The following is a 24,862-nucleotide window of genomic DNA, read 5'->3' as shown; positions in this document are numbered from 1 at the left end:
GTCTTACTGTACATTTACTGTAAAGGATCAGTAAATAAGATGATGATGATGATGATGATGATGATGATGATGGTGGTGATGATGATGATGAGGCAGGTCTGTGATTCCTTTGAATCTTTGTTGTTTTGGAAGCTCTCTGAGGACTTCTGTATCTCTGCCTGAAAGGTCCTAACGGTGCTGATGCCTCCTGTGTGTGTGTTTGTTTGTGAGTGTGGGTGGGTGGGTGGGTAGGTGGAGGCGGAATGGGGTAGGGGGGTCACTGAGGGTACCCCCCCCCCCCCCCCCCCCCCCCGGCCCAGGCTCTAGCTCTGATGAGGGTCTTACTTACTCTCTCCACCACTGTCATGCCCCTCCCTGACACACTACTAATGCAAACCAGCTGCCAACTGTTGAGCAACACCCCAGAGAGAGAGAGAGACAGAGAGAGGGAGAGGGAGAGAGAGAGGGAGAGACACACACAGAGAGAGAGAGAGAGAGGGAGAGGGAGAGAGAGAGAGACACACACACAGAGAGAGAGAGAGAGAGAGAGAGAGAGAGAGAGAGAGAGAGAGAGAGAGAGAGAGAGAGAGAGAGAGAGAGCACAATGGGCAGTAAGGGCATGAGAAACCATACAGGACTGCTGCCAAGCAGGCCCAGGCTCCCTTGGCATCGTAGCTGTAGGTCCACTGCTGGAATGGATGGAAGCCGACAGCAGATGCCAACTTTCCAAGCCAAACAAAGTGTTAAAATGGGAGTAATGGAAAATATGTTTACATCTTCAAAAAGCACTTTGTTACTCTGTTTTCAATAGTGCGTAAAAAAAAATAGATATCGTTTTTTTGCTTTTATGTTCTGTGTAGAATTGCTAGATTTAGGAATCCCATACAGAGAGCGATTAAGAATGGTCTAATGGAAGGATGGAGGAGTTGATTTGTGATCACACATATCTCAGTCAGTTTGAAGGGACTACTTTTATCATGTAAGGCAAGTCATCCCTTACATTGTCCTGAGTGCCTATACATAAAGCATCACTCATAAGCCATTTTCTTGACCTATTTCCACATCATTTTCCATCATACCAAATCAGTTCTGTGGTGTTGGCCCTATTGGACAGGAATGTTAGTATTTGCACACCCTGGATGGGAAAAGAGGATCTGGATCTAACAGGACCGGAGTTATGTGCTTTCAGTCAAAGTTGCCCTGGTGGGATTTACTGTCACCCCAAATAGAACCAGAACAACTTCAAAATCCTCTTCTTTTGTTTTGAGTCATACATGTTTATTTCTCCATCTCTGAGGACTCCGAGTCGACTTTCCCCCTGAGTGGAGAGGCCACGCCCCTGCAGACATGTTGTCTCTGCTGAGTTATTGAGTTACCATGAGATTCTCATGACCCAGTGGTCTGTCCCATCCTGAGGATCTTCACAGGAGTTAGCATCACTAAGCCTTAGCCCAGCATCTGAACCAGCTCTCCAAGGCCAAAAGAAATACAGCAACCAAGCGGAATGCGAGTCAGCCTTCAAGCGTTCACATTTCAATCCACTTCAAAAAAACTATAAAAACAAGCAAAATACTATTCATAATGAAAAGATATAGAATGAATCAGCGTGACGTCACTGCCACCCAAAAAAGCGGCAGTTAACTAGTATGAGTTGTACCAAACAAACGTTAATATCTCAAAAACTATACATCACATCGCTTATATTTTGACATTCTGAGTGAGAGCAGAAGTAGCTCAAGAGTTTGATGTATAATATATGCATGTTGTGTTAAAGTTGTGTGAACTGTCGCAGTTTTTAAATTGTAAACACGGTCAGCCGGCTAGAGTCAGACGCTCAAACTCACGCTCCATAGGGTTCCATTGCCGTTGCCACCCAGTGACGCGGTTTGTTTACCAAAATGCTGCTCGGCTCATCCCTCGTATATCTGTACAGAACAGGTTAGAGGTACCACTGTCTCATGTGATCGCAGATACAGTAGAACGAGATAAACAGACACACACAGTGCCGAGAGAGAGAGAGAGAGAGAGAGAGAGGGCATGTACGCATGGTTTTGGAGCCCCAGGACATAGGGAGAGTGTTGACTTTGGACAGCGGCTCCTGTTTGTGTGCGTGATACCAGCTTTATCTGTTCAGGTCTGTATCCCACAGATAAAGTCTTATGGGCAATTTGGTGTAAGAGCAATATCAGCCAATAGGAAACACACTGCTGGTGATAAATACTCTATGTGACAGGGACTGGTGTTATGTGACAGTGACTGGTGTTTTGGCTAACAACTAGGCTAAGGTCATTTTTCAGTTTTTGACAGATTGTAACTAAGCTTTTCAACTAATGTGTCATACATTGAAATCTGAAAAGAGTCGAAGAAGATTATGCTTATTTGAATGTCCGTACTCCCAAACGCAACATTCAGACATTCTGAAAGTTGGTGAACAAGCTTAGTTTGCTAACAAAAAGTATCCTAAAACCGCTGTTTGTTATAGTTGCCTATACTTGTTACTCCTTTCAGCAGAGTGTGGTGGTCACACATTGCAAATCCAGTCCTGTGGATGGACAGAACAGACTGGTTGGGAGTCATTGGGACAGTCCTGTGGATGGACAGAACAGACTGGTTGGGAGTCATTGGGACAGTCCTGTGGATGGACAGAACAGACTGGTTGGGAGTCATTGGGACAGTCCTGTGGATGGACAGAACAGACTGGTTGGGAGTCATTGGGACAGTCCTGTGGATGGACAGAACAGACTGGTTGGGAGGCGTTGGGACAGTCCTGTGGATGGACAGAACAGACTGGTTGGGAGTCATTGGGACAGTCCTATGGATGGACAGAACAGACTGGTTGGGAGGCATTGGGACAGTCCTGTGGATGGACAGAACAGACTGGTTGGGAGTCATTGGGACAGTCCTGTGGATGGACAGAACAGACTGGTTGGGAGTCATTGGGACAGTCCTGTGGATGGACAGAACAGACTGGTTGGGAGTCATTGGGACAGTCCTGTGGATGGACAGAACAGACTGGTTGGGAGTCATTGGGACAGTCCTGTGGATGGACAGAACAGACTGGTTGGGAGTCATTGGGACAGTCCTGTGGATGGACAGAACAGACTGGTTGGGAGTCATTGGGACAGTCCTGTGGATGGACAGAACAGACTGGTTGGGAGTCATTGGGACAGTCCTGTAGATGGACAGAACAGACTGGTTGGGAGTCATTGGGACAGTCCTGTGGATGGACAGAACAGACTGGTTGGGAGTCATTGGGACAGTCCTGTGGATGGACAGAACAGACTGGTTGGGAGTCATTGGGACAGTCCTGTGGATGGACAGAACAGACTGGTTGGGAGTCATTGGGACAGTCCTGTGGATGGACAGAACAGACTGGTTGGGAGGCGTTGGGACAGTCCTGTGGATGGACAGAACAGACTGGTTGGGAGTCATTGGGACAGTCCTATGGATGGACAGAACAGACTGGTTGGGAGGCGTTGGGACAGTCCTGTGGTTGGACAGAACAGATTGGTTGGGAGTCGTTGGGACAGTCCTGTGGATGGACAGAACAGACTGGTTGGGAGGCATTGGGACAGTCCTGTGGATGGACAGAACAGACTGGTTGGGAGGCATTGGGACAGTCCTGTGGATGGACAGAACAGACTGGTTGGGAGGCATTGGGACAGTCCTGTGGATGGACAGAACAGACTGGTTGGAAGTCGTTGGGACAGTCCTGTGGATGGACAGAACAGACTGGTTGGGAGTCATTGGGACAGTCCTGTGGATGGACAGAACAGACTGGTTGGGAGGCATTGGGACAGTCCTGTAGATGGACAGAACAGACTGGTTGGGAGGCATTGGGACAGTCCTGTGGATGGACAGAACAGACTGGTTGGGAGTCGTTGGGACAGTCCTATGGATGGACAGAACAGACTGGTTGGGAGGCATTGGGACAGTCCTATGGATGGACAGAACAGACTGGTTGGGAGTCATTGGGACAGTCCTATGGATGGACAGAACAGACTGGTTGGGAGACGTTGGGACAGTCCTGTGGATGGACAGAACAGACTGGTTGGGAGACGTTGGGATAGGCGGCTCCACATGAGAACAGAGAGACGCTATACAACACGTTGAATGCCATCTTTGTTCGGCACTGTACGGGGCGTAGTGGGAGGGTCACCAACATAGTTCACATTACAGAGTGCGGCGCTCATATCAAGACAGAAAGGCTGCGGACGTCAATTGTGTCCATTTCCACCATGAAGACGGACGTATTAGAATCACCAACGTGGCTTCAAATCCAATTCAAAGTTTCATATCAAGTATTAGAGCAGTAGCCCCAAGGGACATGTCTCCCCAAGGGACATGTCTCCCCAAGGGACATGTCTCCCCAAGGCTGAGAGTCTGAGACTGGAATGACACATGCAAGGCTTCAAGGATTTCTGACTGAAAGGATTATACCAAGTCGTCCAAACACGGGGGGTCATGTCATTACAAGGCCTTGGCATTCCTCTCATTTAAGAGGAGTCTGAAGAGATAGCTCTCCAACTTCTAGACCATCTGCTGCGAGCTGTGTCCCCCTCCAGCTCTGTCCTGAGTCTCCTGTAGACACACTGCAGCTGTCCCACCCATCACAGTGTCACACTGAGGTCCACACCACTCCCAAACTCTTTTAAGTGGCTTTACAAATGGCAAATAGCTCCAGATCGCTGTGGTTTTCCCCATAAGCCGCTGGTTTATTACTGCTAATGGGCTTTCTCTGCCATTTGGGGCCAAGATGTCAGTCTTTCTTCTTGTAGCATCAGGGACATGTGTTTACGGGCAGCGTTGATACGGCTCCTGATGGAGGGCTTTGAGTCAGATGGACTGAGTGTGTGTCTCCTGATGGAGGGCTTTGAGTCAGATGGACTGAGTGTGTGTCTCCTGATGGAGGGCTTTGAGTCAGATGGACTGAGTGTGTGTCTCCTGATGGAGGGCTTTGAGTCAGATGGACTGAGTGTGTGTCTCCTGATGGAGGGCTTTGAGTCAGATGGACTGAGTGTGTGTCTCCTGATGGAGGGCTTTGAGTCAGATGGACTGAGTGTGTGTCTCCTGATGGAGGCCTTTGAGTCAGATGGACTGAGTGTGTGTCTCCTGATGGAGGGCTTTGAGTCAGATGGACTAAGTGTGTGTCTCCTGATGGAGGGCTTTGAGTCAGATGGACTGAGTGTGTGTCTCCTGATGGAGGAGGGCTTTGAGTCAGATGGACTGAGTGTGTGTCTCCTGATGGAGGCCTTTGAGTCAGATGGACTGAGTGTGTGTCTCCTGATGGAGGGCTTTGAGTCAGATGGACTGAGTGTGTGTCTCCTGATGGAGGGCTTTGAGTCAGATGGACTAAGTGTGTGTCTCCTGATGGAGGGCTTTGAGTCACATGGACTGAGTGTGTGTCTCCTGATGGAGGGCTTTGAGTCAGATGGACTGAGTGTGTGTCTCCTGATGGAGGGCTTTGAGTCAGATGGACTGAGTGTGTGTCTCCTGATGGAGGAGGGCTTTGAGTCAGATGGACTGAGTGTGTGTCTCCTGATGGAGGGCTTTGAGTCAGATGGACTGAGTGTGTGTCTCCTGATGGAGGAGGGCTTTGAGTCAGATGGACTGAGTGTGTGTCTCCTGATGGAGGGCTTTGAGTCAGATGGACTGAGTGTGTGTCTCCTGATGGAGGAGGGCTTTGAGTCAGATGGACTGAGTGTGTGTCTCCTGATGGAGGGCTTTGAGTCAGATGGACTGAGTGTGTGTCTCCTGATGGAGGAGGGCTTTGAGTCAGATGGACTGAGTGTGTGTCTCCTGATGGAGGGCTTTGAGTCACATGGACTGAGTGTGTGTCTCCTGATGGAGGCCTTTGAGTCACATGGACTGAGTGTGTGTCTCCTGATGAAGGCCTTTGAGTCAGATGGACTGAGTGCGTGTGTGTTGCACTGCGGGTCAGGACGAAACGCACAGGAAGTGGCCTGCAGGAAGTGGCTGAACACCGGCTGTGAGAGAGCTGCTGTTCACAGGATGTTCCACAGAGACGCGTCTTTGTCTCACGGCACATCTGAGAATAACTCAAAGGAAAGTATGCATGGTAAGCAGGCACATGTGAGAATAACTCAAAGGAAAGTATGCATCATAAGCAGGCATATCTCTGTGGAATGTTCCATCTTCTGCCTGTTCTGGACGCACAGCAGCATGAATGTCCAATTGAGCGAGTGGAACAAGGGGGCCGAACCATGGAGTTCTTCTAGGCCCGTGCTGCACAGAGTGGTATTGAGTTCTTCTAGGCCCGTGCACACAGAGTGGTATTGTGGGCCTCGTTGAAGGGGCCCGCTTCAGATCTTCAAAGATGTGGTGTGTGTGTGTGTGTGTGTGTGTGTGTGTGTGTGTGTGTGTGTGTGTGTGTGTGTGTGTGTGTGCCTGTGTATGTGTGTGTGTGTGTGTGTGTGTGTGTGTGTGTGTGTGGGGGTGGGGGTGGGGGGGGGAGCTCTGAACTCTGACATCACACCATCGTGAGAAACCCCCCCTCACCGAACAAACATCAGACAGGATGCAGGTTTTCAAATGACATTGTGCAAAGGCCTGCTGCAGTTCACTTTGCTGTTTTCTACCTATACATAATTATGCTTAGGGCTGGGTGTACTATTGTTTAAAAAAAATTACGATACGAGTACCAATACTGTACCCTTGAAGTGAAACCGTCAAACCGGTACCAATAGGGTACTTTATTCTAGAGACGATTCTGCCAACTCCGTCGTCCGATTTCAGTCCGATCGACACCTATGCCTACGCTGGTAGTTTGTAGCGCTAGCTGTGCTAGCTGTGCTAGCGCTAGCTGTGCTCACCAGTTTAACAACAGCCACCATCAAAAGCAGATCATAATGGGGGCATTTGAGACAATATGTTGTGACAGTATGAAGAATGTATTCCTCTGAACACAGAAAAGCTAAAGCAGCCTTACCAAAGTGATTCCATGTGCCCGCTTTCTCACAGAGTGCTTTACTGCACCTCAGTGTAGTAAATCACAGAGTGCTTTACTGCACCTCAGTGTAGTAAATCACAGAGTGCTTTACTGCACCTCAGTGTAGTAAATCACAGAGTGCAACGTACCTCAGGTGGTCTTGATCAGACACAATGTGGGCGTCTTTGACTTCCTATGGGAGAGCGGGCAGTCTACTCATCTACCTTTTTGTTTTTGTTTATTGAGACAGTTGGAAGGTAGAGACATCAGTTACCTAGCTATACACCTCAGTATCCCACTGTCTAACACTCTGACCTCTCTGCTCAGAGCAACTGAAACACAGGAGCTCCAGAGGCTGTGGACTTAAATGAATGGGGTATTTCTACTGCTATGTAACTAAAAATGTGAATTCCTATTCTATTCTATTCTATTCTATTCTATTCTACTGTAGGTGTGTGCAAGGGGATATTTCCTGAGCGAGCAATTCAAGTGCCTCCCATGTAACTGCAAAGGACATGCAGACTACTGTGAAGATATCACCGGCATTTGCATAGTAAGTTCCCCACAGTGATGAAGTATATTACAGTACAGTACAATATAGTACAGTGTACAGTACAGTACAGTACAGTACAGTAAACAAATGTACTTTTTGTCTTTTTACACAGTAAAAAGTATGAGTCATTTTCTGTCAAAGTCAGTTCTTTTTTAAGTGGCCATTGTGAGAGACAGATATCTCTCTTACAGGACTGTAGGGACCACAGTACAGGTGATTTCTGTGTCTTACAGGACTGTAGGGACCACAGTACAGGTGATTTCTGTGTCTTACAGGACTGTAGGGACCACAGTACAGGTGGTTTCTGTGAAATGTGTGAAGACGGCTACATGCTGGCTCCCAGCCTGGACGGACACCACACCTGTCGGCCGTGCGCCTGCCCCCTCCCCCTCTCCTCCAATAAGTAAGCTGGTCTGTTGTTGTGTCTGCAGAGAGCAGGTGGTGTGTTGGTCTGTTGTTGTGTCTGCAGAGAGCAGGCGGTGTGTTGGTCTGTTGTTGTGTCTGCAGAGAGCAGGCGGTGTGCTGGTCTGTTGTTGTGTCTGCAGAGAGCAGGCGCTGTGCGCTCTCTGACATTCTTTCCCCTGTGTGTCCGGGCAGCTTTGCAGTGCATTGTGACAGAGGAGGTGCCATCCTGCGGTGCAAGTGCCAGGAGGGCTATGCTGGACATTTCTGTGAGAGGTCAGTGCTGACAAGGCTTTGAGCAGCCAATCAAAGAGGTCAGATTAAGCCACTGTACTGTAAGCATATTAAAATCATATTATATCATAGAGCATATTCAGTAAAAGCTCATAATACCACCGATCACTGATTTTGATGTGGGCAGATCAGCTTGTAATGCAGCACAAAGACATCCTAATAAAGTCACACATCTCAGTCACAGTAGTTACAGTGCAGTGGGTTACAGTGCAGTGGTTACAGTGCAGTGGTTACAGTGCAGTGGTTACAGTGCAGTGGTTACAGTGCAGTGGTTACAGTGCAGTGGTTACAGTGCAGTGGTTACAGTGCAGTGGTTACAGTGCAGTGGATACAGTGCAGTGGGTTACAGTGCAGTGGGTTACAGTGCAGTGGTTACAGTGCAGTGGTTACAGTGCAGTGGGTTACAGTGCAGTGGTTACAGTGCAGTGGTTACAGTGCAGTGGGTTACAGTGCAGTGGTTACAGTGCAGTGGTTACAGTGCAGTGGTTACAGTGCAGTGGGTTACAGTGCAGTGGTTACAGTGTAGTGGATACAGTGCAGTGGTTACAGTGCAGTGGTTACAGTGCAGTGGTTACAGTGCAGTGGGTTACAGTGCAGTGGTTACAGTGCAGTGGTTACAGTGCAGTGGTTACAGTGCAGTGGGTTACAGTGCAGTGGTTATAGTGCAGTGGGTTACAGTGCAGTGGGTTACAGTGCAGTGGTTACAATGCAGTGGTTACAGTGCAGTGGTTACAGTGCAGTGGTTACAGTGCAGTGGTTACAGTGCAGTGGGTTACAGTGCAGTGGGTTACAGTGCAGTGGTTACAATGCAGTGGTTACAGTGCAGTGGTTACAGTGCAGTGGTTACAGTGTAGTGGTTACAGTGCAGTGGTTATAGTGCAGTGGTTACAGTGTAGTGGTTACAGTGCAGTGGTTACAGTGCATTGGTTACAGTGCAGTGGTTACAGTGCATTGGTTACAGTGCAGTGGTTACAGTGCAGTGGGTTACAGTGCAGTGGTTACAGTGCGGTGGTTACAGTGCGGTGGTTACAGTGTAGTGGTTACAGTGCAGTGGGTTACAGTGCAGTGGTTACAGTGCAGTGGATACAGTGCAGTGGTTACAGTGCAGTGGATACAGTGTAGTGGTTACAGTGCAGTGGGTTACAGTGCAGTGGTTACAGTGTAGTGGTTACAGTGCAGTGGGTTACAGTGCAGTGGTTACAGTGTAGTGGTTTACAGTGCAGTGGTTTACAGTGCAGTGGTTACAGTGCAGTGGTTACAGTGCAGTGGGTTACAGTGCAGTGGTTACAGCGTAGTGGTTACAGTGCAGTGGGTTACAGTGCATTGGTTACAGTGTAGTGGGTTACAGTGCAGTGGTTACAGTGTAGTGGTTACAGTGCAGTGGTTACAGTGCAGTGGGTTACAGTGCAGTGGTTACAGTGTAGTGGTTACAGTGCAGTGGGTTACAGTGCAGTGGTTACAGTGTAGTGGTTACAGTGCAGTGGTTACAGTGCAGTGGTTACAGTGCAGTGGGTTACAGTGCAGTGGTTACAGTGCAGTGGGTTACAGTGCAGTGGGTTACAGTGCAGTGGTTACAGTGCAGTGGGTTACAGTGCAGTGGGTTACAGTGCAGTGGTTACAGTGCAGTGGGTTACAGTGTAGTGGTTACAGTGCAGTGGATTACAGTGCATTGGTTACAGTGCAGTGGTTACAGTGCAGTGGGTTACAGTGCAGTGGTTACAGTGTAGTGGTTACAGTGCAGTGGTTACAGTGCAGTGGGTTACAGTGCAGTGGTTACAGTGCAGTGGGTTACAGTGCAGTGGTTACAGTGCAGTGGGTTACAGTGCAGTGGGTTACAGTGCAGTGGTTACAGTGCAGTGGTTACAGCGCAGTGGGTTACAGTGCAGTGGGTTACAGTGCAGTGGTTACAGTGCAGTGGTTGCAGTGCAGTGGTTTACAGTGCAGTGGTTTACAGTGCAGTGGGTTACAGTGCAGTGAGTTACAGTGCAGTGGTTACAGTGCAGTGGGTTACAGTGCAGTGAGTTACAGTGCAGTGGTTACAGTGCAGTGGGTTACAGTGCAGTGGTTACAGTGCAGTGGGTTACAGTGCAGTGGTTACAGTGCAGTGGTTACAATGCAGTGGGTTACAGTGCAGTGGGTTACAGTGCAGTGGTTACAGTGCAGTGGGTTACAGTGCAGTGGTTACAGTGCAGTGGTTACAGTGCCGTTCTCTGTGGGTTACTCAAAGTCATTCTGAGAAATGTAACAGTAGGCAACGGAAGTTACAGTATGGACAAGGGTGGAGGAGAACTTTGTCAGGACCATATTGTTAGTCATCTCCAGCCTTCCTTCTCCAGGTGCGCCCCTGGTCACCACGGCAACCCCATGGCGATTGGTAACTCCTGTAAGAGGTGCGACTGTAACAGCAACTCCGACCCCAACCTGATCTTCAACGAGTGCCACAATGTGACGGGCCACTGCCAGCACTGCTGGGGCAACACCGCCGGGGCCAACTGTGAGCGCTGTGCCAAGGGCTTCTACGGCGACGCCATCAGTGCCAAGGACTGCAGAGGTACGGAGCAAAAGTGAACTGCAACACTAACCTCAGATGACTGAGCAGTGGAAAGAGAAATATTAAAAAGATGGAGGGGGGAAATCCTTTCATGTCTGAGCGATTAATCTTCTGTAAAACCCCAACAATTCGCCGTGTCCATCTTAAGCCAGTATCACAAAGCCTGGGAGATTAATTTAGCTTGTTTACTCAGTTGCCCTGACCGGGGGATTCCTGCCCTCCACCAGTGTGGTGTTAGCTTAGGTCACAACATGTTGGAGTCAGTATATGAATAGCATTGAGGAACAGTGCAGGGGTTGTTTTCTGTTTTGACCAGATCATTTTTTAAATTGATTTCAGCACACTGCAAAAAATAAATAAATAATAATTTAGTCGATTATTGAGTCCTAAAAGCATAATTTTCTTAAGAGAAAAAAAGCCAATGGGACGAGATAATTTGACTTGTTTCCAATGCAAATCATCCTTTTTTCTTTGCTTTATTTTCTTTTTTCTTTTCTTTTATATATAATAATCCTGAATCCGTACGATGGAAAAACACGAGAAGGTCACAACTCCAGATCATGGATTACCAAATGTTTTTCAAGTCCCTGCGAGTACAAAAATAACCCTCTCTCCACTGTGCTGCTGTCATGGTTTGACCTCTGCTGTCCTCATCGTCTCATGTGTCCTGTGTCTGTCTGCTGTCCTCATCGTCTCGTGTGTCCTGTGTCTGCCACAGTGTGCGAGTGCGATCCATGCGGGACGGCCTCCTGCGACGACAGGACGGGCGTGTGTCACTGCAAGCCGGGCGTCGCCGGGCGACTCTGTGACCAGTGTGAGGTGAGACACTCAGGGACCAGACGAAGGATAATGATCTCACGACCATGTGACATCTGGCATTCCTTCCAGAAGCATCGATGATGCCACGTGAAGCAGGATTAACTGATAGGAGGCGATATCGTTCAACCCCAAGTGATCTTGGAACAGCCAGCTAATAGGATCTAATTGTTTGTTTTTCATTCGTGTAATCTAGGAGGGCCACTCGGGTTTCTCCAGCTGTCAGGGCTGTCGGAGGTGTGAATGCGGCCCAGCCTCCCTTCGCCCCACCTGCCACCCTCTCACCCACAGTTGCCAGTGTCGCCCGGGGGCCGGAGGCCGCTACTGCGAGCGTTGCCTCCCCGGCTACTGGGACTACAGCCCGTCCGGCTGCCACAGTGAGTCATGTGTCTGTCAGTCAGTCAGTACAACATGTCTTCATGTTCTCAACGTCTCAACTCCCTGGAGAATAACAACCCAGCAGATCATTTTGTCGTAACATTCAATCTAGATCAGGTTCAGAGAGAACTGCTCCGCTGCGTTCCCACACCCACCGCCACAGTAGTGTAGTCGATGATGTCAGGGAGGCATCTGGAGAGGGTTTGTGCCCCTGTGGCCATACTGACTCCCAGTGGAGAAGTGGATGACATCAGCATGCAGCCCACATCTACACACACACACACACAGCTGCCAAAACGATCGGTCCCACACGAGAGAGAGAGGCCACGAGACAGATGTGCAGGCGGGCCTCACAGCCAAGATACCATCTGTGGGTCATGATAGATTTGATGGTTGCGCTGACCCATGTCCAGCTGATAAAACTGATAAAACTGACCCATGTCCAGCTGATAAAACTGACCCATGTCCAGCTGATAAAACGTTTAGGCCGACGGCCAGAACGTTCTATGTACACCTGACATTGTGTGATGAAGTGCATTTTGTGCCTGTTGTTTCCCGACATGCAGAGTGTGACTGTGGGAGCGGCCATTGTGATATGCACACAGGGGAGTGTCTGCCGGAGGCTGCGACCGTCAATCTGTGCAACATCAGTAAGTGGCTTTACTTAACAGCCGTAGCAGACACACACATGCATGTGTTTAAGAAGACACAAAGACACGGTGGCTCGGTGGTAGCGCTGTCGCCTCACAGCAAGAGGGTCCTGGGTTCGATTCCCGCCTGGGACGCTGTGGGTGCTGAGGGTGTGTCGCCATCCCCATGTCCTCGGTGCCCACTGCCCAGGTAGGCTCGTCAAAAGGGCCTTTCTGTGTGGAGTTTGCATGTTCTCTCTGTGCTCCCCTGGGGTTTCCTCCAGATAGGAACCCCGGCTAAAAATATGCAAAACAAAACACAATTGTACAGTATAAGCTCTTACTTCTACTTCGGAACCTCGCGGCAGTTAGTTGTGTCAAACAAACATTAACATCTCAAAAAGTATACATCACATCGCTTATATTTTGACATTCTGAGTGAGAGCAGAATTAGCTCAAGAGTTTGATGTATAATATATGCATGTCGTGTTAAAGTTGTGTGAACTGTCGCAGTTTTTAAAATGTAAACAGAGTTAGCCGGCTAGAGTCAGACACTCAAGCCTCACGCCACTTGGGCTCCATAGGGTTCCATTGCCGTTGCGGTTTGTTTACCAAAATGCTGCTGGGCTGATCCCTCGTATAGAGAATGTGAAGTTGGCGTCTGGGTATCATTTGTTTACGTGGCATGTCGTGAGGATCACATGCCTTCTTGTTGGCGAGTTGGAGGCGGTTGGAGTTTTGATTTTCTGTCATATCTGTCATTTAGCAAGAAGAACCGGGCAGCAATTATTTGCCCTTATGCGATTTACGTTGTCTTATTTCAGTTCAGGGTTTGTAATCCAGTCTTGGGCTGCCAAATCATATGGATCTGTGTTGTTTATCCTGGTTACCGTAGTTTGTTCAAATACTGTTGCTTGGCATTGAGATTCAACTTTCTCCCTTCTCCATGACCGATTTAACCAACGTTTTAGCCAAACAAAACAAACGGTAAGCTAGCAGGTATCCACCGTAGCAGGCACAGGTAAACAGAGCGCGTTCCTCACAAGATGGCGGCGCCCCCCGTCCTGTCCTAACATGCAACACGGTGTAACTTCACATTCTCTATCGGATTAAAGCACAGTACGTCATCTGTTGTCCACTTCTCCGCTTCTTTTCCTGGCTTTAGGTTGTGATGAGTGTATCTGGCATCTGATCGGAGACCTGCGGCTGTCCAACAAGACGCTGGACCATCTGAGGGTCAGTGTGTTGAACATCTCCACCGGGGCTGCTGCTAACGACCGGCTCAAGTACTACAACTACACTGCTCATAGACTGCAGGTACAAGTACAACTACACTGCTCATAGACTGCAGGTACAAGTACAAGTATGAATGTACTTCAATATATGTTGCATGATGAGTAAGGGGGCGTGGCTCTGGCTCTTACTAAGATATCGTTATCACTATCGCTAACTGAATGCAAGTTCATGTCCATTCTCTGGGGGGTTGTGGCAAAGCATTCTGGGAAAGTATGAAATCAGTAACTGAAGTAACAAGTAAACGAGGCAGGTTGATGGAAAGTGGGTACACCAAAAACGTCAATTAAAACACAAAATAACAATTGCAACGAACCTCACAGATAACAGTGTAACTATCCAAGGGTGGATCTCTGCTTTCAAATGTTTACTGAACATTGTGCTGTTACTTCGGCCGTTTCAAATCCATCGTTGTGGTTTCAGTTAAATTAATTAACCTACTTTTGTCGTGTTCCCAGACGCAGTTTTTGGGCTGGAGGAACAAGTCGTCTGTGATGAGGCTCCAGACTGGGGAGCTGGAGGAGGCTACAGACGCTGTTGTCTCACTCATCAAACAGCTGGGAGAGATGGTCAGCAGATCCCCTTCAGAACTTCATCTAGCACACATGACTCATACAAGGGTTTTGTGTGGAAGCCTTTAGCAGCTGTAGGCCAGTGCTTCTGTTTGTGGGGAACACTGTGGTGTACTGTGCATCAGTCTCCTCGTTGGTATTTCTTAGTAGTGCTCAAACAAAAAGTCAATTCAGATTCAAACTTTCCCCCCCTCAAAATTGCATTATAGTCATTTATCTTATCCATACGACTGCTAACAGCTCCTGACACTAAATAGATTGCCCCCATTCAGTTTGTGAGGAAGTGGTTTGAATCCCCATTGACTTGCTGTACTGGTGCCAACAAAGGAGGCAACTGCCAAATTCAAATGACCATGCTGCTGTGATTACCTCTGGGATGCTGTGCAGGTTTTCTTAATCTTTTATTAATAGACCAAATCACCGTGACGTCACCATGTAAACAAATTTACTTCCGGGTACCACTTGGGGAAGGCGGCAGGTTTAAATGTGCGTGTTGTCAAATAAATGCTGTCAAACCCTCTCGTTGTTTTCGGCCGACTACTTTCAATTTAAATGGTTAAACGGTTGGTAAACATGCTTGTCCGACGTATCTAGCCTTTCTTCTGTGTTTGTTTTATGTAGTGTTAGCTAGCTAATAATGTTTGTTTGTCTGTCAAACTCGCTGTTTTTTTGCAGAGTCGTAACCTCGCGTCACCAGGCTCTTCTCGGCGAGAGCAGACTCGTTAACGTTACAGACAGAGCTACCGACGCCACGTTAATTTAATTTAGCGTCAAGTCTACTCTGGTCTGGTCCAACAGGTAAATAAGCTAGTCTGGTCTCCACTAACGTTAGTGAAAGTGTTGTTATGAATGATATTAAACAACAACACAACACGGACGAACCATTTTTGTCTTCTTTGTCTGTTTTTGTCTTCAACAGTCAGTTTGTGCCGTTCACCGCCATTATAATGTGTGGACCCAGGGGTACCCGGAAGTAAATGTAAACATCCAGGTGATTTGGTCTATAGAAAAGGCTGTTTAAAATTCCTGAGCGTTTCCTGGAACAGCTGTCCCGTCCAAATGATCATGTTCAACTTGACTGTTATTTAGAAACAATAATCCATGGCAGCCTCGTGCAGTCTCATGCTCATTGTCTTAGTCTGTAGTGGTCGTGTAAACTTTATCTAGACTTCATCACTGGGACCCAGATTTACTTCGTTTTAAAGATTATTGTGTAGTTTAAGCAAGCATGGGGGCGGCTGTGGCTCAGGAGGTAGAGCACGTCGTCCACTAATCAGAAGGTCGCTGGTTCGATCCCTGGCTCCTCCTCCTGGCATGTCGAAGTGTCCTTGGGCATCCCAAATTGCTCCCGATGGCTGTGCCAGCAGCTGACCGCCCTCGGTGTGTGAATGGGTGAATTTAGGCACATTGTAAAGCGCTTTGGATAAAAGCGCTATATAAATGCAGTCCATTTACCATATACCATAATTTTCCCTGTTTTTGAGCTATTGTTTAATTAAGAATTCGGGTTAAAGTTCGCCAATATATTAGTCCAATATTGGACTTTCAATCAAAAGTCAAGTCAATGTTGCCCATTGCTGATATGATTTTAATACTCAACCAGCAGCAGCTTCAATCCAAAGATATCAGGATTGGCCTTCAAAAACCGACATGATATCAAACCCTATGAGATTAGGATTAGATATTAGGATTAGAGAGTCTTTGGCAGCATGACACGGTGTAGGCTATAGCTGCTCCAGAGTTATTCAGACTCCAAAACATCTTGTGAACCTAACCTCGTCTCTGACAAACAACATTATCTATCTATCTGTTTCTATTGATTTGTGTTAGCAGAGGTGATTGATTTGTGGCTTGTCTGGTGGTTTGTCCCTAGAGCATCGTGAAGGCTCTGGGTGACAGGATGGATAACGACACGCTGCAGACCATCACCCTGGCCGAGCTGCTGACCGCAAACCTCACCGACCTCAACGTGCGCATCGAAGGTACCAGGAAGCTCCACTCGCATGCTGCTACTGACTCTTTGCTCTTACTGGTGTCCCGTTCAGAGAGAGAGAGAGAGATAGAGTGATCTTTCTAACTCGCTTTTGTGAGATGTCATTGCGGGCTACATGATTTGCACAGCCTCTCTAGGCATAAAATATATCTTAGGAGTGTTGAACTGTGAACATTTTGTATATGGTATATCATGTTGAACTTCATATGACCGCGGCGTGCCTTCACCATAGATCATAGAGCCACACTCATATTCTCCATGGTTTATGCATTTGTGTCCACATCTCATAAATTCACAAGGACACACCTGGTGAATTTATGTGTGGGTATATGTTTATGTTTATGTTTATGTACTCTGTACTGTATGTGTCTGTAAATCTGTGTGTGCGTTTGTGTATCTGTGTGTGTATTGTTTATGTGCTCTGTATGTGTCTGTAAATCGGTGTGTGCGTTTGTGTATCTGTGTGTGTATTGTTTATGTGCTCTGTATGTGTCTGTAAATCTGCGTGTGCGTTTGTGTATCTGTGTGGGTATTGTGTGTGCACAGAGATGCTCCATGACTGGGAGATATACAGCGTTCACCAGGACCTGGACCCGGAGATGGTGCGACAGAGCGTAGAGGCGGGCCAGGGCATGGTGGCCTGGATGAGGAAGCTGGACCTGTCGCCACGAGAGCCCACTGCCACCGGAGAGTCCACTGAGGCCCACGACTGTGAGGAGATACAGTGCACAAAACACACACACACACACACACACACACACACACTTACAGAGAGAGAGAGAGAGAGAGAGAGAGAGCGATTGGGAAAATGTTATCCTCATGATTGTGAATGGCAAGGCACTGTATAGCACTCACAAAACCCCTAAGCCTAAATTAGTCAGAATTTGATCTTGTATTCTTAATCATTATACAGTTTGCTAGTGTAACGGTATCCAGCAGGTCGTGCTGTGCAGTGAAGCCTCACTCCTCCGACGCCTTAACACAGGGGTTCCCAACCTTTTTTGTGCCAAGGACCGGTAGATACATGGAAAAAAACAGTCACGGACCGGTTGTCAATTTTAATGGTTTTAGTTACATATATATTTACTCACCAGGTGGCGACAAAGGGTAAATAACAGCCTTTTGTGTTGTACTGTATGTAGCCTATACAGTATTTATGTTTTTGTTTTAACTACAAACATAAATAAACGTCAACTTGAAACTATGTTTCAACTACCACACACAGCCTATAATATTATAGCCTATGTTTATTAATTTTTATTTTTTATTTTTTTTTGACCGCCTCGCGGCCCGGTACCAAATGCGTTGCGGCCCGGTACCGGTCCATGGCCCGGTGGTTGGGGACCACTGCCTTAACAGACACTCTAGCGACATATGCTAGAGCTCATAGGTTTTAGCTTCCTCGCTAGAGCGCCCGCCTCCCATGCCGGAGGTTCCGAGTTTGATTCCCAGCTGCGGGGGGACAACACAACGCGGGTCACACTAGGTAACGACTCGACAACACAACGCGGGTTACACTAGGTAACGACTCGACAACACAACGCGGGTCACACTAGGTAACGACTCGACAACACAACGCGGGTTACACTAGGTAACGACTCGACAACACAACGCGGGTTACACTAGGTAACGACTCGACAACACAACGCGGGTTACACTAGGTAACGACTCGACAACACAACGCGGGTCACACTAGGTAACGACTCGACAACACAACGCGGGTCACACTAGGTAACGACTCGACAACACAACGCGGGTCACACTAGGTAACGACTCGACAACACAACGCGGGTCACACTAGGTAACGACTCGGGGACAACACAACGCGGGTCACACTAGGTAACGACTCGACAACACAACGCGGGTTACACTAGGTAACGACTCGACAACACAACGCGGGTTACACTAGGTAACGACTCGACAACACAACGCGGGTCACACTAGGTAACGACTCGACAACACAACGCGGGTTACACTAGGTAACGACTCGACAACACAACGCGGGTTACACTAGGTAACGACTCGACAACACAACGCGGGTTACACTAGGTAACGACTCGACAACACAACGCGGGTCACACTAGGTAACAACACTCGCACTCTCTCCGAAGCCCATCACATTTTCCAACCTGAAGAAAAAGGGAGAAACCGAAAGCAAGCCAGACATCTGCTGTCACGCTCAGCAATAATTACAATAACTGCAAAGGCAGTGCTGTGTTCCCCTCAAAACCCCATGTGTATCTAGTCTGGCAGATGTGCATAGACCCAGATACATACACGCAGAGACACTGTACATCCTTAGATACATGTTGGAGGAGCATCTGGTAGGGACCAAGTATGAACCCAGGACCTCCCCCAAGCAACGATGCTTCCCCCGCACCACAGTTCATGTGTCCCACACATCCTTCAGCCCAAACCTCCTGGTTGGCACGCCTCTTTGACAGCCATCATCACACCGGCAGCATCCGTTGGGGAGTGATTAGTCCTCCGCGGAGAATTGATGCAAGCCATGATGCAACAGGGATATCCCTTCTGGCGGAGTACCACGATTTACAGCAGCCATTCCCGAGCTGTGGGCCGGCACCCACTGGTGGGGCGCGAAGGTATTGCAAGTGGGCCTCCAAATCATTTGCAAAACATTGCGATTTTCGTGCGCGGGGGGGGGGGGGGACGGGGGATTATTATTATTATTATGTATGAGAATATATTTCCCATTGTTGAATGATACCGTTATTTAATTTGTAATCAATTATTCGTTAATTAGCCTATTGCAGGCAGCCCCTCACTTTTAGTTTCTGATTTCTGTGTGGTGATGATGGACAGCTCCTTTTACCGTTCAAATAAAAGCGCTCTGACAAGGCATTATTTGGCCTGTTTACTGGCGGGTGTGGGCTGAGAACATTTTTGAGATTTTCAAGTGGGCCATGAGGCGGAGAAGGTTGGCATCTGCTGATTTACAGTCTGTGTTGCGATCCTGTTGTGTTGTTGTTGCTAGTGCTGGGGCGCGTCCGTCAGCTGGAGAAGAAGCTGAAGAGCACAGACGGCCGCCTCTCCCCCGTGACGGAGGTCCTGTCCCGCTCCACCGCCAAGCTGGGGGACGTCCAGGAGCTCCTCCAGAGAGCCGTGAGCAGCGTGCAGGAGACGCGGGACAGGAACACAGCCAGTGTCCTTAAATCCCAGAGGAATGAGGTAATCCAGGATGCCGTCCCGTGGCCACTGTCCTCGCTCCCGGCTCTCCACTCCACTCCCTCGACTGGTTCCATTACCACAGCTCAGTGAGACACGTCCTGTTAACACATCCTCCCTGTTGTAGTGTTGAGTTCCTCCTCTAAGTGCCGTCTGCTTTATCTCCCCTCCACCTTTCAAACAGAGTTGAGTTGTGCCTCGTCCACATAGGGAGGCAACCGGCCTTCAAAGACACAAAGGAGGGGGACATCGCCTGTTCGGGGGGAGGGGAACTGGGGGGGGGGGGGGGTAGCGTGATCCTCCCATGCATTATGTCCTGCCGGTGAAACCCCTCGCTGTCAGGTGAAAAGAAGCGGCTGTGACACTGACAGCACATGTATCAGAGGAAGCATAATGCTAGTCTACAACTCAGAGGAGGTGGAGCAACAACTGGGACAGCAGGGGGAAATAATGGCCAAATACAAAACCAAAAAGACAAACCGATAAAAAGGAGCTCATCCTCAGTATGTAGTGTGACTGTACCGTGTGAGGGAATAGTGTGTGTCAGAAACATGTGCTTGTTGTTCCAGAGAGGTCTATTACTCTTGTCTTGGTATTTAAGTGCAGAGAGCAGAAAGTCAAAGCCAGCTGTGGAGGTTTGGGAGCGTTACAGTAGCAGGAGGAGGAGGAGGGAGGAGGAGGAGGAGGAGGAGGAGGAGGAGGAGGAGGAGGAGGAGGAGGAGGAGGAGGAGGAGGAGGAGGGGGAGGAGGGGGAGGGGGAGGAGGAGGAGGAGGGGGAGGAGGGGGGGGAGGGGGAGGAGGAGGAGGAGGGGGAGGAGGAGGAGGAGGGAGGAGGAGGGGGAGGAGGAGGAGGGGGAGGGAGGAGGAGGAGGAGGAGGGAGAGGGAGGAGGAGGAGGAGGAGGAGGGAGAGGGAGGAGGAGGAGGAGGAGGAGGAGGAGGAGGAGGGGGAGGAGGAAGAGGAGGAGGAGGAGGAGGCCCCAACTGGGGGAGGAGAAATGCTGCAGCGCTAAATCCTTCCCATGATCATATCCAGCTTAGTTTATCCCAACAGCAGAGGGACTGGAGGTCATTTAGGAGGACGAAGTGACTGAGACACTAGGCATTTGATTTCTGAACAAAGATCTCACACACACACACACACACACACACATGCACACGCACACGCACGCACGCATGAACACACACACACACACACACACACACACACACACACACACACACGCAGGCATGCATGAACACACACACACACACACACACACACACACACACACACACACACACACACACACACACACACACAATGCTCTGTGGCATTCCAGCAATGACACATGGTCAGTATTTTCAACATTAAATATTTTTTTCAAATAATCTTCATTTTTGTGCATTATGCTCATTCAGTCAGTTTGTCTGGGGAAATGAGATACCTATATACTGTATAAAGCTTGTAAGTATCTGACCAATCAGACCAATCTATCAGTTAATACTCAACAATGTTGAAATGACCAAATCTCCAGAGCAGTAGGAAGGTTTTGCTGCTTAGCTGTGATTTCCTGCATAAACTCCCCCAGTGTCTGTTCTATATTCTCATGTCAGGTCCCCTGATTTTGGTTGTGGATTTACGCTGGTGTGAAACCCCACACTAAGTGGGTGGAATTTGGATCCAGGAAGTTCTCATCCAGCCCCTGTCGTCATGCCCCAGTTTATATTATGGTTCTGCTGTCCTGCAGAACAGCTGCTGCTGCACTCTGTGTGTGTGTGTGTGTGTGTGTAGGTGTGTGTGTGTGTGTGTGTGTGTGTGTGTGTGTGTGTGTGTGTGTGTGTGTGTGTGTGTGTGTGTGTGTGTGTGTGTGTGTGTGTGTGTGGGGGGGGGGGTGTTACTGTGTGTGCGTTATCGGGAATGGAGATCTCTGTTGTAAATCAATGCCATGAATGGTGCACTGTCCAAACAGGGAGCCTCTCTTAATCTGGGGTTCTTATAGCCACAGCAGACGGTCCACGCCAGCTGCAGCCGCACTACTGCCCCCTACTGGCTTTCCATGGGGAATAATATTATCTCATCATGATGCCATAGTCAGTCATGCAGGGGCAACATTAAAGGTGGATTGTGTGCTGGTACTGTACACTACAATCTCCAACAACCACACGCCACCTACTGGATGAAGCTCCTTATTAAACAGTATATGAATTGATATTATAAAGGTTTATTATCCTCAATATGTGAGTGTACACCATTACCCTGCACTGTATCCCTGCTCTCACTCTACTGTACCAGTGCTCAATACTTTACAATTCCTCTCTAGTGGCTCTTTTGAGGCTATTTAGGCTACTACTGAGGCTCCTCCTGCATATAGAGCTGGGCAAAAATTTTATATTATCATCTATTGTCTTTAAATATAATTATATTGCAAGGAAATCATGATATTATGTCAATAGGATATACAATTATGTTGTCTAAATGAATGATAAAAAGCTAATACTCATTGAAATATTAAACAAATTCTGAAGTATAATTAGGCTGTGTTTCATCATACTCATACATACATGATATCATACATATCATATATACATATACATATCATATAATATTACCATGCAGTTCAATGCAATCTGGCTGTTGATTAATGTGATCGTCAATATATTGAGCAGCAGATATTGTTATACAGTATATCAAGGTCAAAATCCTAATTCATTTTGTCCAATATGGCCCAGCTCTAACTGCAGATCACCATGATGATCATGAAAAGAAAGGTTTATTGAAGTGCTTTCAGTTATATAACGGGCGAGAGCTCAACAGACTTCATGAAGCAGTAAGTCTCTCTTGTGCGCCTGTAGGAGAGACATGCTCTCTGAAGTTTAACTAGCGCATCAAGCAAGAGAGATGCTGTCGAGAGACTGTCTGTAGACTGGCCGGCCAGTCTGTCTGTAGACTGTATTCACCATATATCTACATAATAGTCTTATTCCACTCGTTCTCGATACAGCAACGGTTTTAGCAGGTTTTTTAGCAGTTGTTTCTTCTTGACTGCTTTTCACTGAGTGTGTCTGGCTTTCTGCTCGTCTCCCTCTGTCTCCCCCTGCAGGCCAGGCAGCAGCGGCTGGCAGAGGACCATGCTGCTGTCAACGACACGCTGCAAATAGCTGCTGGCTTCGTCTCTGAAGCAAACAGCACTGTGGCTGAGGTGGATGCTATGGTGCAGGTGAGGCCTACACGACTGTGTTGGGCAAGTTACTTTCAAAATGTAATATACTACATATTACTAGTTACTTTCATTTGAAAGAAATAAGTTACTTTACAATATTACTGTCTGTGTAGAGTAACTCCTTACTTATTACACTACTTTTGCATTACTTTCACCAAAATAACAGCAGCAGCAGAATGACATTGCCACCCCGGAACCATCCCGAAAAATAATTTCAACCGCCTTGAAGTCAGTGTAAACAATCCAAAATTCAAAATTGTTATTCTTTTCCTTTGTTATTGTCATCTATAGTGGTTATTTGCATAAAAAAACACGGTTTGATTAGGAAATGATTGTCTCTTTATTTAAATAGGTGCTTTGAAAAAGTAACTCAATTTGTAACTTGAGTTACTTGACAAAGTAACTGGTATAATATTACTGACCTCCTATAAGTAATAACTTATATTACTGCGTTACTGCTAAAAGTAATGTATTACATGTAATATGTTACTTTTGTAATGAGTTACCCCCAACACTGGTGACAGCTATGTGCATGCTCCAATAGACGTCAGGCTCCAAGATGCTTTCATAAGTTGGGGGGTCAAAGGTCAGATCAAAATGACTCTGTTTGGGTTCCGGGGGGATAGGGTTTTCTTTATGGCTCACAGAATGAGGCAGTCTGTATCATAAGGTTCCGGGGGGATAGGGTTTTCTTTATGGCTCACAGAATGAGGCAGTCTGTATCATAATCTAATGCACTTCCATGTGGGATGCAATATCTCAGCCAATGAGAATGAGATGAAATCCAGAGACCCGGCCCGCGTCAGTCTCTAAAGCTGGCCAATTTGATTTGGGAGCAATCTGTGGATTGCAGGAGATTGAATAAGCAGCGTTCACAAACGGCTCCCGCGTTTTAGTCAAGTGGCTCGCTATCGAGTTACTCTGAGGGGAAATGCAATCATACCTATAACAATGTTAGCTGCCTGAGGGCTTGGAAAAGAGAGAGAGAGAGAGAGTGTGTGTGTGTGTGTGTGTGTGTGTGTGTGTGTGTGTGTGTGCGTGTGTGTGTGTGTGTGTGTGTGTGTGTGTGGAACAAAATGTCCTCACAAGTATTAGTCAAATTATAAAAGATCCAGTTCCAACTTTACTTGTCCCAATAAAATAAAAGAAATGAGGATGATGCGATTAAGGGATATGAAATAAATGTAATTCAATCAAATGCCTGAATCATATGTATGTGTGTATGTGTGTCTGTACCTGTGTGTGTGTGTGTGTGTGTGTGTGTGTGTGTGCCTGGGTGGGTGTACAGAATGTGACGGAGTACCATGCTGCCATCGATGGCGCGGTTCAGAAGCTGATGGAGAAGACGGAGCGTCTCTCTCTGGCTGACAGAGACTTGGTGCAGAAAGCCGACGAGCACGCCGAGGACCTGGACAGACTGGCCAACCAACTGGAGGAGTGAGACACAGTCTTAATTGCAGTTAATCACAAGGAAATGTTTTATTCCAAAATGCTATACTTTTTCCATTTTTTGGTTGGGGGGAATTTAGATAACACTATGGTTATGAACGATTGGTTTTTATTATAAGCCCCATACTGAGCAAAGCAGACTAACATTAAAAGATCAATTTCTTTTAACGTTAATTAAGAGGCTATTGAGGGAAAGTTTAGTTAGAATCCAATAGTGCAGAATACGATGCTAATAACTATTGTGTATGTTTTTAAGAAACCTTCTAATAGTTACTATGAAACTATTAATAGTTTGTGTGTTTCTTAAATGTTACCAAAGATCTACCTGAAATTCAGACATACATGTTTCCAAAGCGCAGATGATTCTATCCTCAACATCAGACTGGAGCATACACAAACTCAAAATCTGAATTGAAACACCAGCAATCATTTTATATGATTACCATAGGTGTCTTTTATTTTATTTGTTCTTCCTTTTTTGATGTATTATCTCATAAAACCCAAACAATTTAGGCATGAAAGGAACAGCTCACCCTAAAATCCAAAATACATATTCCCTCTCACCTGTAATGCTATTTATCCATCTATATCGTTAGTTGCCTGAGTTTTGGAGATAT

At 47.4% G+C, this 24,862-nt stretch overlaps 1 protein-coding gene across 1 annotated transcript in view; it reads left to right on the top strand.

Moving 5' to 3' along the window:
• The window catches only part of lama4 (laminin, alpha 4), a gene marked incomplete at its 5' end in the record, with an annotated part of 42,419 nt that overhangs the window by 247 nt on the left and 17,310 nt on the right, over positions 1-24,862 (top strand). The window contains 14 exons of the mRNA XM_083643215.1: positions 7,380-7,481; positions 7,757-7,884; positions 8,079-8,159; positions 10,514-10,728; positions 11,447-11,547; positions 11,741-11,921; positions 12,489-12,572; positions 13,717-13,868; positions 14,303-14,413; positions 16,290-16,398; positions 16,956-17,120; positions 19,405-19,598; positions 22,677-22,793; positions 24,085-24,233. Of these exons, the coding sequence (XP_083499341.1) occupies positions 7,380-7,481; positions 7,757-7,884; positions 8,079-8,159; positions 10,514-10,728; positions 11,447-11,547; positions 11,741-11,921; positions 12,489-12,572; positions 13,717-13,868; positions 14,303-14,413; positions 16,290-16,398; positions 16,956-17,120; positions 19,405-19,598; positions 22,677-22,793; positions 24,085-24,233 (1,889 nt within the window). The remainder of the gene's footprint in view (positions 1-7,379; positions 7,482-7,756; positions 7,885-8,078; positions 8,160-10,513; positions 10,729-11,446; positions 11,548-11,740; positions 11,922-12,488; positions 12,573-13,716; positions 13,869-14,302; positions 14,414-16,289; positions 16,399-16,955; positions 17,121-19,404; positions 19,599-22,676; positions 22,794-24,084; positions 24,234-24,862) is intronic.

The sequence above is a fragment of the Poromitra crassiceps genome (genome assembly GCF_964638095.1).
Source record: "Poromitra crassiceps genome assembly, chromosome: 9".
NCBI classification, from domain to species: Eukaryota; Metazoa; Chordata; class Actinopteri; order Beryciformes; family Melamphaidae; genus Poromitra; species Poromitra crassiceps.
The sequence above is the reverse complement of the archived record's forward strand: the minus strand, read 5'-3'. Positions and strand labels throughout refer to the sequence as shown.